Genomic DNA, 16,333 nt, shown 5'->3' on the forward strand with positions numbered 1-16,333 from the left:
AGCTGACTGGCTGTCGGCCGCCATCTTGGCTAGCAGTTAATTTGCATATCTCACTGATTAGCCAATGGGAAGGGTAGCGGTCGTATGCCAATTACCATGTTTCTCTTTTATTAGATAGGATGAGATAATTTGATGTGATTTAATCAGGAAGTGGGTGGAAGTAGGTGAGGTTCTAGATGAAACTAGATTGGTCATTGTTAATCAGTTAGTTGTTGAGGATTCATTATACAATTCTTTCTACTTTAGGATGTTTAAAATTTTATATAAAAAGAGTTAAAGGAAAGCTGGCTGCAAGTAATGAAAACCTAGCTAAAGCAAAAAAGAAAATGTATGGAAAGAATCCTGGTGGTAGACATTCTCTTTTATTCCCAAGATCATATTCTGTGGATAGTCATTTAGAAGGAGACTCTATTCCAAAATTTAGAGACCAACTGATCCAACTTGGGTTAGTGCTTACTGCCGGTCCAGCCAACTCCTCCTACCCAGTATGGGTTGGGTCTCTATAGGAATATGGCAGCTTCTACCAGGGATCACCACCAGGATGGAGAGGAGAAGAGGACATATCGAGTGAGATAATTTTGACCAAACAATTGAATGTTTTCTACAATTTTTTAAAAGTATATTTTAAAGAAACTCTTATGTAGATCTGGATGCATTTAATTTGAGTTATTTTAATGCTGTATTATTTAAGAGTACAGGAAACTTCAGCTGTATGATGAACCTTATATTTCAACTTAAAAGACTATTTACAACTTGGATTATGGAAAAAGGTTACATATTTTATATCTAAGGAAACCATTCACCAAAACAGTAACTGCTACTTTAACTATTGGTAGTTGATTTAAAAAATTATATAATTGATTAGAACATAAAACCCCAATTATAAAGCATAGATGTATTTGTCTAGAAACTTATAACTTAAACTTGAATAAAACTTTATTTTACTCAAACTTATTTTTGTTTGAAAAGAATTTAAAACCAAAGATATTATTCTTTTTCTGGTTCTTTCCAGATATTAAAATTTATTGTTTAATGATTAAATTTGTATTAAATCTTGGATAATTAGCTACAGATACCCTTAATCCTTTTTATTGAGATAACCTCTCTTGTAAAACAAAGATAACTTTTAAGTAAACCTTGTCTGGATTGAGCTGCTGGCTGGTGTTTTTTCCTTTTGGACTTGAATGTGGCAATCTATCATATTTTGTAAGGCGGACTCCACTTGTCATTTAAGAAAACTCTCCTTCTTAAACTAATGCATAGTTTTAAAGCATTCTTGCACCAGTGGGGTCCCTCAGCCTGGCCTGTGGGGATTGGGCAGAAACCAGCTCTCTGACATCCCCTGAGGGATCCTGGATTTCAAGAGGGAACAGGCCAGGCTGAGGGAATCCACCCGTGCACTGGGCCTCTAGTCCTATATAATAAAAGGGTAAAATGCAAATTGACCAAACGGCTATGATGCTTACTGACTACCAGGAGGCAGACACTCAATGCAGGAGCTGCCTCCTGGTGGTCATTGCACTCCCACGGGGGGGCACTGCTCAGCCACAAGCCAGGCTGACGGCTGGCGAGCACAGTGGCCTGCCTCCTCCACGGCAGTGCTAAGGATGTCCGACTGATGACCATTAGTCAGACATCCCTCAAGGGCTCCTGGATTGCAAAAGGGCGCAGGCCAGGCTGAGGGACTCCCCCTGTCCCCACTGAGTGCATGAATGTCACGCATTGGGCCTCCAGTGTTTGATAAAGGGAATAATAGTGCATAAGCATTTTTCTTACCCTTGTTTTGAGCACTCAGGATATGAACAACTCAGAGGCTGACTTAAGCCTCTGTTTAATGGTTGAGAAAACTGACAAAGTAGGATGGGCTTCAGGAGTCTGTGATGATAGGCTGCAGAACACCCAGGACTTATGCCCAGATCTTGCTTAAAAGACAGGTTTGAACAAAAAGTTGATTGCTCTGAGAGGGTGATGGCAAATTAATAAAGAATCTAGTTTTTCAGGGAAAGTTCTCTTTCATATAAAGATTAAAGTAAAATTTATTTTAAAATTCCCATAACATCAGAACTTTCTCCTTTATATGAATCATGGTTCTTTTCACATTCCCCATGATTCCAAAGGAATCAACAGCAAGCAGTTTGATACATGGTAATGAATAACAAATTTTATGAGAACTCCATTGTAAGTTATGTAGCACATTTATCTTTTTAAGAAGAAATCTCTATATATTAAGTTTCTGGATTTGGAAATTAGAAGTTCTTCCAATGTGTGTTTTACTTCTTATATATACTTAAGGTAAAATTTTAGCATAATGACAATTATAATTATGAAAAAATTTTGAACTTTTTAATATTAGGTTTTACCTGTGATGTGGAAAGAAATGAGTCATTGATCAAAGCAGAAAAGAACCCCCTCTCAAATACAGAAAAGATTGAGCTCAGGGGTAAACACAGCCAGGATTTTATTAAGCGAAACATTGAGGTATGTATTTAGAAATTTAGAAGCCAGAATGTGGACTAAATGAGTTGTAGTAATGGAAATAGTTGTGTGTAGTGTCTTTAAATATTTTTTTTGACTGTGATACATGTATATGATCTAAACAGCATATATGATTGAAAGAATAGTTTTATGAACCAGTACTTTATTATTTTCTATTTAATTTTATCTTATCCTCTCCTACTCATCACATTTATTCCAAAAACCAGAAATAAATGCCCCAGCAAATATGTTTTTTGCATTGATATAATATAAAGAGAGGTGAGAAAATTGCTTGTGTTTTATTTATTTATTTTTTTAAAATACACTTTTATTGATTTTTTACAGAGAGGAAGGGAGAGAGACAGAGAGTTAGAAACATCGATGAGAGAGAACATCGATCAGCTGCCTCCTGCACATCTCCCACCGGGGATGCGCCCGCAACCCAGGCACATGCCCCTGACCGGAATCGAACCCGGGACCCTTCAGTCCGCAGGCCTACCCTCTATCCACTGAGCCAAACCGGCTTCGGCTGCTTGTGTTTTATTTTATAAACAAAACATTTGTTAAAAAGGTTAACATGAGGGCTTACTTATAGTGGACATATCTTTGCTTGGAGAACAGACCTATACCAAAAATTTGACATAAAATAAAATTAATTGGCAAATGAAAATGCCTAATCTCACAAATTTTACTTTGTGTATCTATACTGTCGTAACCTCAGGTTTCATTTTTATTTTCCTGAACTATGAATTTCTTTGAGTTTTTAATATGTTTCATTAATACATTCTGTAGTTGGCCAAGAATTCAGGGAAACCAGAGGTTATGATCGACAGAGAGAAGAAAAGGCTGGTTGAACTTCTGAAGGACTTAGATGACCAAGATTCGGGGCTGTCCAGTTCTGAGGTATGTAAACTCTGAGAGTCAGTGACCTCTACACTTAATATATATTTTTTAATCACGTTATTGACCTATTAGTATACATTCATAATCATTTTTAAGATTATGAAATAATATTTTATGACTTTAAAAAATCTTATTTATAGATTTATTTGTATTGACATTTTCAAATTTATTCTTGGTCAATTCATTATTGACTTCCAAAGGATTATTTTATGTCATTATAAGAGTTACTACACATTGGTTATCACAATAATTACTCTGCCTGTGATGTAATGGGCTTAGTACTGATGGTGTATAATGTTTTGCTCTGTATCCTGTTATTTTGGACATTTCCTATTCTCCCTGAACTGGCTCCATGATATTTCAGTGTAGTCTTTAGTAAACCTGAAGAACACTGCCCTGCTCCTGCCAGTTAACTTGGAGCATTCAGTTCCCTCATGAGTCCGGGGGAGCGAATAGCATGTAATTCAGGGTGCAAGTGCCAGTGTTTATAGGGCCCTGGCAAGTCACATAAGGAGTGCAATGGCTCAGCATTTGCACTTGCTTGCATACTAAACTTATAGCAATATTCTTTACTTGTACAAACAAATATGTTGTTCTTTGTTCCTCGAAGCTCTTAGCTTTGTCATCTAGTTTTTATTCCCCTATGTTGAATAGAGACGTAATGTAGTGAATGCTGCTAGCACCCTGCTCAGATCCCTTTTCCCTGGCACCTGTCTGTGCATCCACTCTCCCAAACCCTGTGCTCTCACTCAAGATGAGATCAGCTCTGTGGTTTGTCCTCCAGAGCTTCCCCAGGGGTCAGCAGGTCTTCAGCTGAGACCAGTCCTTGCTGGGCTCTGTTTCCTTGGCCTTGGCCAAGTCTGCTTCTCTCGCTCCCCGATCCTCATGAGAGGCACTCCGCTGAGGCTTTGCCTTTTCATTGGGGGAGGTGCAGTGTCCTCAGGACTTCACCTGTGTGTTATTGGCCCAGCTGTGTCACAAAGCCATTTGTTTGCTGAGTTGTTGGGATGCAGTTATTTCACTCTCTCTTTTTTTGTAGCAGAGGAAGGCAAGGAAGAAAACTGGAAAAGGGGATCATCAGGTCAGTGTACAAGTGTCTGTCACAGATGGGTATAGAACAGCCGTGGGCAAACTACGGCCTGCGGGCCGGATCCGGCCCGTTTGAAATGAATAAAACTAAAAGAAAAAAAAGACCGTACCCTTTTATGATGTTTACTTTGAATTTATATTAGTTCACACAAACACTCCATCCATGCTTTTGTTCCGGCCCTCTGGTCCAGTTTAAGAACCCATTGTGGCCCTCGAGTCAAAAAGTTTGCCCACCCCTGGTATAGAACTTCTGGATCTCTCTTCTAGGTCTTATAACATTTTTTTAATAATCTTTATCTTTTTTGTCATTTTGCTCATATGAACTCATTTTACAGTTTTCTAAGTTGGATTTTCAATCATGTCTGTTCCTCTATTTCTGCTATTTAGTTACTTAGCCCTCTTTTGAGATTTATTTTTATCCTCAATGTTCATTGATTTTAGAGAGAGAGGAAAGGAGGGAGAGAGCGAAGGAGGAAAAGGAAGAGGCAGAGAAAGAGAGAGAGAGAGGGAGAGAGAGAGAGAGAGAGAAAGGAAGGAGAAACATCAATTTGTTGCCTCCTGTACATTTCTTGACCTGGGATCAAACCCGCTACCTGGTTATGTGCCCTGACCAGGAATTGAACCTACAACCTTTTGGTGTAAGGGAAGACACTCCAACCAACCGAGCCACCTGGCTAGGGCCTACTTATTGTTTTTTGAACTAATATTTGCTGAGAGTTTTTTTCTGCAAGTCCTCTAAGGAGAAAGAGGGTTCTGTCTTATTCTCTGGCAAGGGAGATAGACATTTTATACAGAAATTCTATAAAGCCAGGCAGATAATGGCATATATTGAAAAAGAGATTCTGAGGAGGAAGATACGAAGTGCCGCAGAAGACTTTAGGAACACGTTGAGGAGGAGACCCATCCACTGTATTCTCAGACGGCACCAAATTTCATGTCATTCCTCAAATCTGCTGCATTCTTCTGTGTGCCCTTTACTTTATGGAGGGCCCCACCGCTTCATCTCTGATAAACACCTATGAGACTTAAAAAGGCTGACTAAAATGGTAATTATGTCTTAATTCCCCAGAACTCTTGCCCTCTGGTTGTTCCTTTTACTGGCATGTTTAATTATGTGGGTGTAATATTCTCTTGAGTCTCTCTAGGATACTTAGAATTTTTAAGAGATTTCCTCCTGGATTGGGAACTCACACTAAAACTAACGTCACTTCCCAAAGCCAGATGCCTCTACTAACATCTTCCCAGCAAAATGGGTTTTGCATCAGATCTCAAATTACATCTAACTCAGTACCAAGTGGGTGAGGCTGGTTGTGGACCCTTGGTTACTAGCCTCGGCCCTAGCCGTAAAGGAGGATGGTGAAGAGCATTTTCTGGGTTGTCTTAGGGAGGCAAGCTCCTAAAAGCTACAGATTTCCCACACATAGCAAGGGTGTCTAGAAGGTGCTAGACAGACAGAAAAACACTGTAACATCTACTACATGTTACATATAATTTCCTTCTGCAACTGCATAATGAATGGAGCATTTATATTTCTGTTGAAGTTAATCTGACGTGTTCTTTTACCTCCAGTGTCATTAAAAAGAATTCCATTCAGACAAGAATTTAAAATTTATTAACCAATATTTAGTCATTGTGATTCCATAATTTTACTTTTTGGTGGTACTTTATTATTTCTCATTTAAATAACACAGTATTTATATCACTTTTATTTAGGAAAAATTAACCAGGGTTTCTTACTTGTGAGCAGCTAGGTGATATTATTTTTAAAATAACTATGTATGACTTTCATGTGCCAATATCCAAGTGTATTTAAAATGTTTATTACTGTATCATATTATTGTATGGATATACTACAATCGACTCTTCCCTTATTTTTAGACATTTAGGCTTTTTGCCTATATTCTGTATTACAAATAACTTGGAAAAAATGTATCAGTCACTGTTCTGGGTTACAAGAAACAGAGATGGATTTTGGTTAAAAAAACAAAAACAAACCCAAAACAGAAGCTGAATTTATTGGGAGGCTTGGGTAGTTCACAGACTCATGGAAATTCAGAGAACCAGGTTTGTAAACCACACCTATATCAAAGTAGCCAGAAACAAGGCCATAGAAACTCCTCAGAAACAGGCTGCTTCAAGCTGCACCATAGTCCAAGACACTCCCGAGGGGTGGTCACTGCTGCCATCTTCACTGTTGCCAACACTGGCCTCACTGCCACTGCTGTCCCCTAATCACTCCTCCAATTTCCCTGCACCTTCGCATCTTTCTTTCTCCCTCAGAGTCAAGGTCCAGGGTGTTCACTTCCGTTTGGCCGAATCCAGGTCACTTGCTTGTCTTCTTGATGCCAGTGGGCAGGGAGAAGGAGTGTCTCGTGGGGACCTGTCTCCTACCAAGACTCATGCAGTGTTTGTTTTCACTGAAACAGGAAGGGAGATTTCATGCTAGGGTCAAGGGAGACACAGAAACCTATGTCTTTCTGCATAGGTTTTAGCATGTATTTCATCTAGGGATTGATTCCTGGTATGAGTGTCCTGGTATGAAATTCTTAAGCTTCCTTGCCCTCCACCTGCCCCTTTATTTTAAAACTGTTCTTCATGATTCTTCTGTCATCGTATTAAATGCTTCCCTGTGTGATCTCACCCATTCCCATGGTTCAGGATTTCAAGCCACTATAGATGTATGGGTGAGTCTGAAGTACTCATTTCCAACCCAGTTCTCTCCCTTGAACTTCAGACATCTGTTTACCTAACACAATCTGTGGATATCTGTGAATGTCAAAAGGTCCCAAACAGAATTCATCATTTACCGTCTCAAACCTAACACATCTGTGTTCCCTAGTTTGGTCAATATGATTAACATCCCCCTCGTTGACAATATCAGGAAGTTAGTGTTTATCCTTGATCCTTCCTCCTTCCTTTACCCTTCCATCACATTATCTCTAGCATCTGTAAATTCTACTTCCTAAGTTTCTCTGGAGTCTGTCTGTCTGATATTCTGCACTCCCAGGAGACATTCCTCAGTTCAGGCACTTAGCACTTTTGTTTTAGATTATGAAGTTTGCTTCCTAACTGGGTTTTCTCTCTCTAATCTTGCCCTCACCAGCTGCAGTTTTAAAGTGCATGTTGTTTCTTTTATTAAGATATGATTAAGTTTGATTATTTCTGCCAGGAAGCCTTTTCCAACCACTTTGTCCCTTCCTGGTGAGCTTCACACCTTGTTAAAATCTTTGCTGCCAAGAGACTATTAACTCCTTGAAGGCAGAACCTTGTGAGATTCATGTTGAATCACCAGTGTAATGCCGACACAGAGTAGGCATTCAGTATGAGATTCTTAAGAAAATTATTGACAACATTACAGATGTCTCCATTTTCTTCCTTTTTGTCCCCCCTCCACCCCAGCCCTTCCTCATACTATTGTCTGTGTCCATGGGCTGTGCATATATGCATACTAGAAGCCCGTTGCACGAAGGTTCGTGTAATAGGCCTTCCTTCCCCTTGGCTGCCAGCACCGGTTTTCCTCCGGCACCCAGGACCCACGCCTTTGGTCCGGCCGCAGCGGAGAAGCCAAGCCGTGAGGCTAGGCTTCTCCCCTCCGGCTGCAGTGAGGCTTGGCTTCTCCGCTGCGGCCACACCTGCAGCGGAGTAACCAAGCCTCTTCAGTCTTCAGTCTTCAGTCTTCACTCTGGCCAGAGACTTCAGTCTTCGCTCTGCGCCTGCATATGCAAATTAACTGGCATATTTGTTGGGTAAATTTGCATACTTGTCCTGATTGGCTGGTGGGCATAGCAGAGTGACACCAATTTGCATGTTTCTCTTTTATTAGTGTAGATATATTCTTCAGTATGAGATTTTTGAATTGTTATGAATGGGTCTTAATCTATTATGAAACTATAATGTTAGTTGAATGAGTTAGATGGCCAGTTAAATTCATAAAATCCAAACAACTGAGTTTATAGGTCCTATGTTACTTTTCAGGGACAAATTTTGAAAATACCATGTCCATTATAGGATAAACGTGATTTCTCCCTCTTCATCATATTACAACCACTTTCACAAAGTGGAGAAATGAGCATGCAATGAGAATCAGACTGTGAGGCTATGAGATTTATTCCACAGGGCAAAAAACCTACAAAGGGTAATTTATGGAGATACTTTACACAGAGTTAGCAGATAATGAAATCATAAACTATTTAATTTTTTTCTTTTACTATGCCAGTGTTAAATCTGTGCTTTTGTTTTATTAAAAAATTTTTTTTGGATGAAATTCTGAGCATTGAAGTAGCAGTCTGAAAAGTATATTATATTTTGGGAAAAAATATAGCATGGGAATGATGTGGTGACTATTTTTTTCCTTCTAGGGTGATCTGTCTGTCTGGCTGGTCCCAGGCGAAGGATATACACTGGCAGTCACCCAGCATCAGCAGCTTGCTGAAATAAATACAAAGCTCCAAGAATTCTCTGCAGCTTCCCCAACAACGTTCAGCTTTTCTCCAGGACTTGGACATCAGAATGATCAGGTATATCATACTCAAGAGTGCGTGGACCGCTCAGGTTTATGTGTGCTAAAGCTAGTTCACATTCGGCAGTCCACTTGTTAACAAAGAGGTTTCTTCTCCATTGCTTTTCCTTCTTCCCAGTTGCTTATCCTTCCATGACTACAACTGCAGCGATAGTAATTTCTATTATAGTGTGTATTTTCCTTTGGTGATTTCTCTCTATTTATTTTTATTTCAGTTGGTAATTTGCTGGGATGGAGTTACTGAGCAAATATTATTATTTCTTAAGATTTAAGCTAATTCTTTTTGTTGTTATTAATCCTCACTCGAGGATATTTTTCCATTGATTTATAGAGAGAGTGGAAGGGAGGGGGAGAGACAAAAAGAGGGAAACATCGATGTGAGAGAGTCACATCAATTGGTTGCTTCCCGTATGTGCCCCAACTGGGGCTAGGGATCAAGGTACATGCCCTTGACTGGAATTGAACCTGTGACCCTTCATTCCATGGGCCAATGCTCTATCCATTGAGCCAAACCAGCTAGGGCTAAGCCAATTCTTGATTGTGATCAGGAGGGAGGAGAGGGAAGAAAGTCGATGTAGCACTTAGTACTTTGAGAGCCATGTTTCTCTTTATTCCTCTAGTCCTAGGTATTAGCACTGGTAGCCACTGTCCCTTATTCTGACACATTCTTTAGCTCCTTTAATGGAACATCAAGCAGTGAAGCTCACCAGGTTGATGTCTACGCTCCTATGAGTATTTTGAAATGAATGTGTTTCCTCTCTTAATAGTTCCCTCAAATATTCTTTTAAAAAGCTGATAGGATGTGTAGAAAACCAGAAGAATAATAGCAGCTTTGGAAAAGTAAATTATCCCCTCTCCCCCTCCCCCACTATATTTCAGTACTTCTTGGGATCTAGTTTGGCCTTGGATAGCAGTTTTCGCCTGAAGAGAAAATGGCTGGTTTCTTGTTATTTTTACTGACCTTCTACTAGTTTTAGAAACATCTCACCAAATCATTTTCTGTACATCTTACATGCATGTAATTTTCTTTGTTCTTAAAAAGATTTAAACATTAGTAGTCTATAGGTAATAATTCTGCTTTATAGTGAATCTTTTATCCAAGCTATCAATTGAAGGTTAGCGATTTGGCTTTGGGTCAATTTAAACTATCTCAGGGGAAAGAGCAGTTTTAAAAAATGTTCTGAAGAAAGTTTGGTCACTGGCAAATCTTTATGGAGCCAGCTTAGCCTCCTTAGGTTATGTGTCTAAGGGCCAGGCACAGCTGCTTCTGAGCCCTTTATGCAGCAGTAGTGGTGGTGATGGAAACCACTGATTTCTGGACTGGGGTCAGAGTTCTTGGAAAATAGAGAATTGGAATCTCTGTCCCCATCCAAAGGTACCGTTGAACATCAACACTAACTACATTGCTAGTTTATTTATGTTAGTGGGTGCCATTTCTCAAAAGGAGGAAGCCAAGATGGGGAATATCCTTGAGTTATAGCTTATTTTTTAAATTTTTTATTGTTGTTAGATTTCAGTGGCAGCTGAGATTTGAAAGCTGAATAATGGCCCTAAAGATAGAAAATGTCTTTTTCATGGTATCAAATGTTATTCTTGAATGAGAAACTGAGAATTTAGAGATTTGTTTAGCCATTAGGACTTTAAATAAAGTATGACTATGGTTAGATTCTGTCATTGTCATTTAAATCATATTTTCAGAGTGCACATTTATGGTTCTGATAAAATATTTAGAAAATAGTAACAGGGGAACCATTACATTACTTAGTTGTTACATAATGAGATTATATATTTTTATGTGAAACATTAATTACAAGGAAAGAGAAAACGGCATGTTGGGACTCCCATTGGATGGAAAAACAGAAATATGACATCCTACTTGTTGAAAAGAAATGACGAATGCTTTTTGCATGCAAAATAAAGAATATCTTCGAGCTTTTATTCAATTTCCTTTTGGCATTTTCTCATTTCTAACTAAAACCAGAATTGCACATTGAATTTTCAAGCCAGAAATGCTAACTTGGCAAATTATTTTATGGATATTATTTTTGGATTGGAATTCTTTTTGAATAAATACACTGAAAAATATCTTGGATAAACCTGGCGTATCTATTCAGTTGATGAATGGGCTCTAATCTACTGCTGACCCACAAATATTCATAATGAATATTCACGTTATTTTTATTTTTCACTCCTTCTGGCAAACTGTTAACTCATCAAAATTTTTTCTCCATGCTCCTTAAGAAATAATGTCTTTTAAACGAAATATAAACTTCTGTTTTTCAACAATCAATTCAACAAATATTAATGAAGTGCTCATTGTGTGCAAGGAATTATAGGACATTTAAAGGTAAGTCAGGCAAATATAGAACTCACTGCAAGTGCTGGCTCTTTCACTTACTAGTTCTGAGGCCTGGGAATTAATTACAAATACTCCTATCTCCAGTTTCCTCATCTGTAAAATAGTAATAATAATACAATTCTTTAGTGTTCTTTTAAAGGGTAGATGAGTTAATACAGTGGTTGGCAAACTGCGGCCCCTTGAGTGTGGCTCTTCCACAAAATACCACGTGTGGGCGCTCATGTACAGTGCAATTGAAACTTTGTGGCCACACTCAAGGGGCCAAAGAGCCGCATGTGGCTCGTGAGCCGCAATTTGCCAACCACTGAGTTAATATATGTAAAATGCTTAGCAGTGTTTGACACAGAATTCAACCAATGATATTATTAGAATAACTAGAGGCCCGGTGCATGAATTCATGCACAGGTGGGGTCCAGCCGTCCCTGTCCCCAACCGGGCGGGGGGGGGGGTGGGCAATAGGAGGCGGGGCTGGCCAAGGGGCGGAGCCATGGTGGTTGATCAGCTCCGGCCCTGATCAGGGTAAGGGGGGGCCAATTGAGGGTGAGGTTGGCAGCGGGGAGGGGCCATGGGCAGTTGGCTGACTGGCCCCTCCCCCTGGTCAAACTCCTGGTCGAAATCCCGATTGAGGGGAAAATTTGCATGTTAGCCTTTTATTATATAGGATAAGAAGTGACTTAAGGAATTTATTTTTTATGAGAGGCACAGATTACACAGATAACAGGTATAAAACAATGTAGGCTAGCACAGTCAAAGGCTGTAAGCAAAGTATTATGGTGGTTCAGAGGAGAGAGAAAGGACATCCAGAAGGAGTACGAAGAAAGTCTCTTTCTGTGAGTGAGTGGCAGGAGGAGGAAGAGGAGCTTGTGAATGAGGCAGGAGGGGTCTGAGGCCCAGAAGAAGGCTGCCATTGTACAGCAGGAGGTTGAGAACTGGTTGCCTGCAGGGCTCACAGATGGGTTTCCTTTAGCCCATATAGGGTTTGCAATCAACATTTAAAAATTGGGTGACCTCATATAAAAATCCAGATTTCTAGTTTCTGTTGAAAAATTAGAAAATCTGGCAACATTAGGCCCGAATCTTTGCTTGGCCCACTACAGGACTGAACCGAGTAGCAACTGCTGCTTTATAAGGAGCACAAATTCTCTAGTTTGCTCCAGTGTCCACTACTCATATTGTATTGCAGGCCCTGAGGCCTACTGCCTGTATTTATGTTACTTTCCAACCCCTGCACAGGCCATCAACACATCTTTGAATGCCGGCTTATTTCATAGGAGATGCTGTGATGGTTGATGTTAAGTATTCAGATTAGTATGTGGCTTCACCCCTGGCCTTAAGGCAGCTTGCAGGTTACTGGAGGATAGGCTATAATCACAGAACAAGTTGTGGAGTGATCATATAATGAACCAAAAAGCAGCACAATATGGGAATTGAGAAAGTGTATGTTTGACGAAGGCGTGATATTTAAAAGATTCTTTATGAGATTTTAAAAATTGTGTTCCAAAAAATAGTTTCCCAAACAAGTTGAAACATGCAGACTTTCTATTGCTTCTCGGCCTTTTGGCTAAGATCAAGTGTAGAAACATGCAGACTTTCTGACTGACCTGACTATGGCAACCTTAAAGTGCCAAGTTGGTCAGCCTAGGATGATAAAGCACCTGAGTCATGATAGTTTGAGAGGCTCCAGAAATGTGACTCAGATATCAAGAAAGTGTTGTTGTTGTGAAAAGGGCAGAGAGGAAACCTTTTCTTTATGAGCTTGCTGATTACAACGTTCTCAAATAGATGTGCTGCCCTGGCTCTTAACTTCATGGTAATATTTTAAAAGCAGCATTTGGCTTTTCCATATCTGATTTCCTTAGTGTAAAACAAAGCATGTGGTCACATTCAGGAGAACCAATGGCATATTACTGCTATTGCTGTGATGTAAATAATATCATGTGGCTGCAGGTTTTACATCTGCTTTTTATTTTCATTTCATCTTAGCAAAAGAGAACTAATTGAAGCAACTTTTGAAAGATCTGTGGCTTAACTGTGCATAATTTTCTGTATTCATCTAACTCTCCGACAGATCAGTTCTTTCCACATATAGTAAATCCCACCATAAAATTGAGTAAGGTTTCATAATTTAGTACTGTATTTCTTATTTGTAGCTGTATGAGAGTCTAGATTTTTCCAGAAATATCTAAGATAGGAGTAATGTAAGCATTCAGTTTCTTAAGTCCTTAGCAACTGGATTCAATAACAGATTTGTTCAGGTTGGCTTTTTTAAAGAAGTGTAATTTATCTTTCATGCAATCAGTCTTACTAAATCTAGAATTCCAGTTTACGGTAAGATTTTCTTTTTCTGGTTGGGAGAAGGTCTTCAGAAATGGCTCTCATTGACAAGAGGTATTTCTTTGTTTTTAAACCAAGTAATGTAATTGAATATAAAGGTCCTGCTTAACTTGATTTATTTTCTTGTTCTTAAAATATTGATTCAGTTGTACACAATTTTGTAAGACCAATAAAATATCAACCAACACTTGATTGAGGAAAATAATAGTTGTGTTAATCTCTTTCCTTGTCAAGAGCATACTATTGCTGATAGCAACAACTAACTTTTTTTCTTCTTCCTGTTTCAACAGTAGCTAAAACTGAGGAAATATAAATCATTGCTTGACATGTAATCCTGAAAGATTTTTATTGTTGAGTCCAGGGATTTGCAGAGTTCCAACAATGGCCATGTGGTCCAGTTGACTTCAAATTATTTAATGCACTGGTTAAGGGCAGGAATCTGGGAATTTTTTATGTCATGAGCACAGAAATCTTTTTAGAAAAACATGTATTTTATTGATTTTTTACAGAGAGGAAGGGAGAGAGATAGAGAGTTAGAAACATCAATGAGAGAGAAACATCTATCAGCTGCCTCTTGCACACACCCTCCTGGGGATGTGCCTGCAACCAAAGTACATGCCCTTGACCGAAATTGAACCTGGGACCCTTTAGTCTGCAGGCCTACACTCTATCCACTGAGCCAAACCGGTTAGGGTGAGCACAGAAATCTTTTTTTTTTTTTCTGTATCATTTTATTTTATTTTTTTAAATTAAATCTTTATTGTTCAGATTATTACATTTGTTCCTCTTTTTTTTTCCCCCCCATAACTCCCCTCCTCCCAATTCCCACCCCACCCTCCGCCCTCACTCCCCACCCACTGTCCTCATCCATAGGTGCACGATTTTTGTCCAGTCTCTTCCCACATCTCCCACACCCCTTTCCCCCCCAAGAATAGTCAGTCCATTCCCTTTCTATGTCCCTGATTCTATTATAATCAACAGTTCATTCTGTTCATCAGATTATTTATTCACTTGATTCTTAGATTCACTTGTTGATAGATGCATATTTGTTGTTCATAATTTGTATCTTTACCTTTTTCTTCCTCTTCCTCTTCTTAAAGGATACCTTTCAGCATTTCATATAATCCTGGTTTGGTGGTGATGAACTCCTTTAGCTTTTCCTTATCTGTGAAGCTCTTTATCTGACCTTCAATTCTGAATGATAGCTTTGCTGGATAAAGTAATCTTGGTTGTAGGTTCTTGGTATTCATCACTTTGAATATTTCTTGCCACTCCCTTCTGGCCTGCAAAGTTTCTGCTGAGAAATCAGCTGACAGTCGTATGGGTATTCCCTTGTAGGTAACTGAGTTTCTTTCTCTTGCTGTTTTTAAGATTCTCTCTTTATCTTTTGCTCTTGGCATCTTAATGATGATGTGTCTTGGTGTGGTCCTCTTTGGATTCCTTTTGTTTGGGGTTCTCCGCGCTTCTTGGACCTGTAAGTCCATTTCTTTCACCAGGTGGGGGAAGTTTTCTGTCATTATTTCTTCAAATAGGTTTTCAATATCTTGGTCTCTCTCATCTTCTGGCACCCCTATAATTCTGATGTTGGTGCGCTTGAAGCTGTCCCAGAGGCTCCTTACACTATCCTCGCATTTTTGGATTCTTTTTTCATTTTGCTTTTCCGGTTGGATGTTTTTTGCTTCCTCGCATTTCAAATCATTGACTTGATTCTTGCGCTCCTCTGGTCTGCTGTCGGGCGTCTGTATAATATTCGTTATTTCAGTCCGTGTATGCTTAGTTTCTAGTTGGTTCCCCAATATAAGATCGAGGGTCTTATTAGTTTTCGTGTAGATCTCATTAAGTTTATCGGCAGCTTCTAAACAGTTCTTGAGAGACCTTAAAAGTGTGGTTCTGAACTCTATATCTTCCATTGACAATTTTGTCCTGTTTCTTTGTCTCCGCATTTTGTTATGCTTCCTTGGTGCACCCCCTAGTGGTCTTTGTTCGCAGTCTTATAGTTAAACCTTGATTGTTGTAGCTAATTCCAGGGAGGGTTTGACCTCCAGGCCAAGTGGCTATGAGAATCAGCTGTGTCAGCAGTGAGAGAACTTCTGTCCTCTAGGGAGGTGCTAATCTAGCCTTTGCCTGAGGCTATCCGGCAAATGCCTCTGTGCAGGGCTTGGGCGGGGCGGGTCGCACAGGATCAACAGGGTGGGCCGGAGAGAGCAGTTATGGCGGCTCTCAGTCCTGTCCCCAGGGGCTCTGCCTCTCTGAGTCCAAGCACCCGCTGCAAAGCTCGGAGAGAAAGCTGCACTCGCTCTGCCCGAAGCCAGACAGTCCCGCTTCTCCGGTTTGAGTCTGGGTCCCTAAAGACTCGCCCGGATCTGGTGCTCAGAGTCTGCGACTCCCTCCCGATTGAAAACAACAACCGCGCCCTCCGCCGCCAGCCCGCTCCGCGCACTCCGCACCTCAGAATTTGACTTCAGCACTGCGCCTCCTCTGAGTGTCCGTGTGCGTTTCTCTTTCCTCCTAGTTGTAGGACTTCCACTCAGCCAGCGTTCCTGTGGTTCTGGGTGATGTCCCTTCCGTTTTTTGGTGTCACTTTTGAAGTAGTTGTTCAAAGCAGCAAACTCCGGCGTTAACCTATGCCGCCATCTTGGTTCTCCTTTTTTTTT

At 39.9% G+C, this 16,333-nt stretch overlaps 1 protein-coding gene across 1 annotated transcript in view; it reads left to right on the top strand.

Annotated features, from left to right (window-relative positions):
- The window catches only part of FSIP1 (fibrous sheath interacting protein 1), a 195,083-nt gene that overhangs the window by 31,578 nt on the left and 147,172 nt on the right, over positions 1-16,333 (top strand). Inside the window, exons 7-9 of the mRNA XM_059673244.1 lie at positions 2,354-2,478; positions 3,268-3,378; positions 8,826-8,984. Of these exons, the coding sequence (XP_059529227.1) occupies positions 2,354-2,478; positions 3,268-3,378; positions 8,826-8,984 (395 nt within the window). The remainder of the gene's footprint in view (positions 1-2,353; positions 2,479-3,267; positions 3,379-8,825; positions 8,985-16,333) is intronic.

The sequence above is a fragment of the Myotis daubentonii genome, chromosome 1, assembly GCF_963259705.1.
Source record: "Myotis daubentonii chromosome 1, mMyoDau2.1, whole genome shotgun sequence".
Classification (NCBI taxonomy): Eukaryota; Metazoa; Chordata; class Mammalia; order Chiroptera; family Vespertilionidae; genus Myotis; species Myotis daubentonii.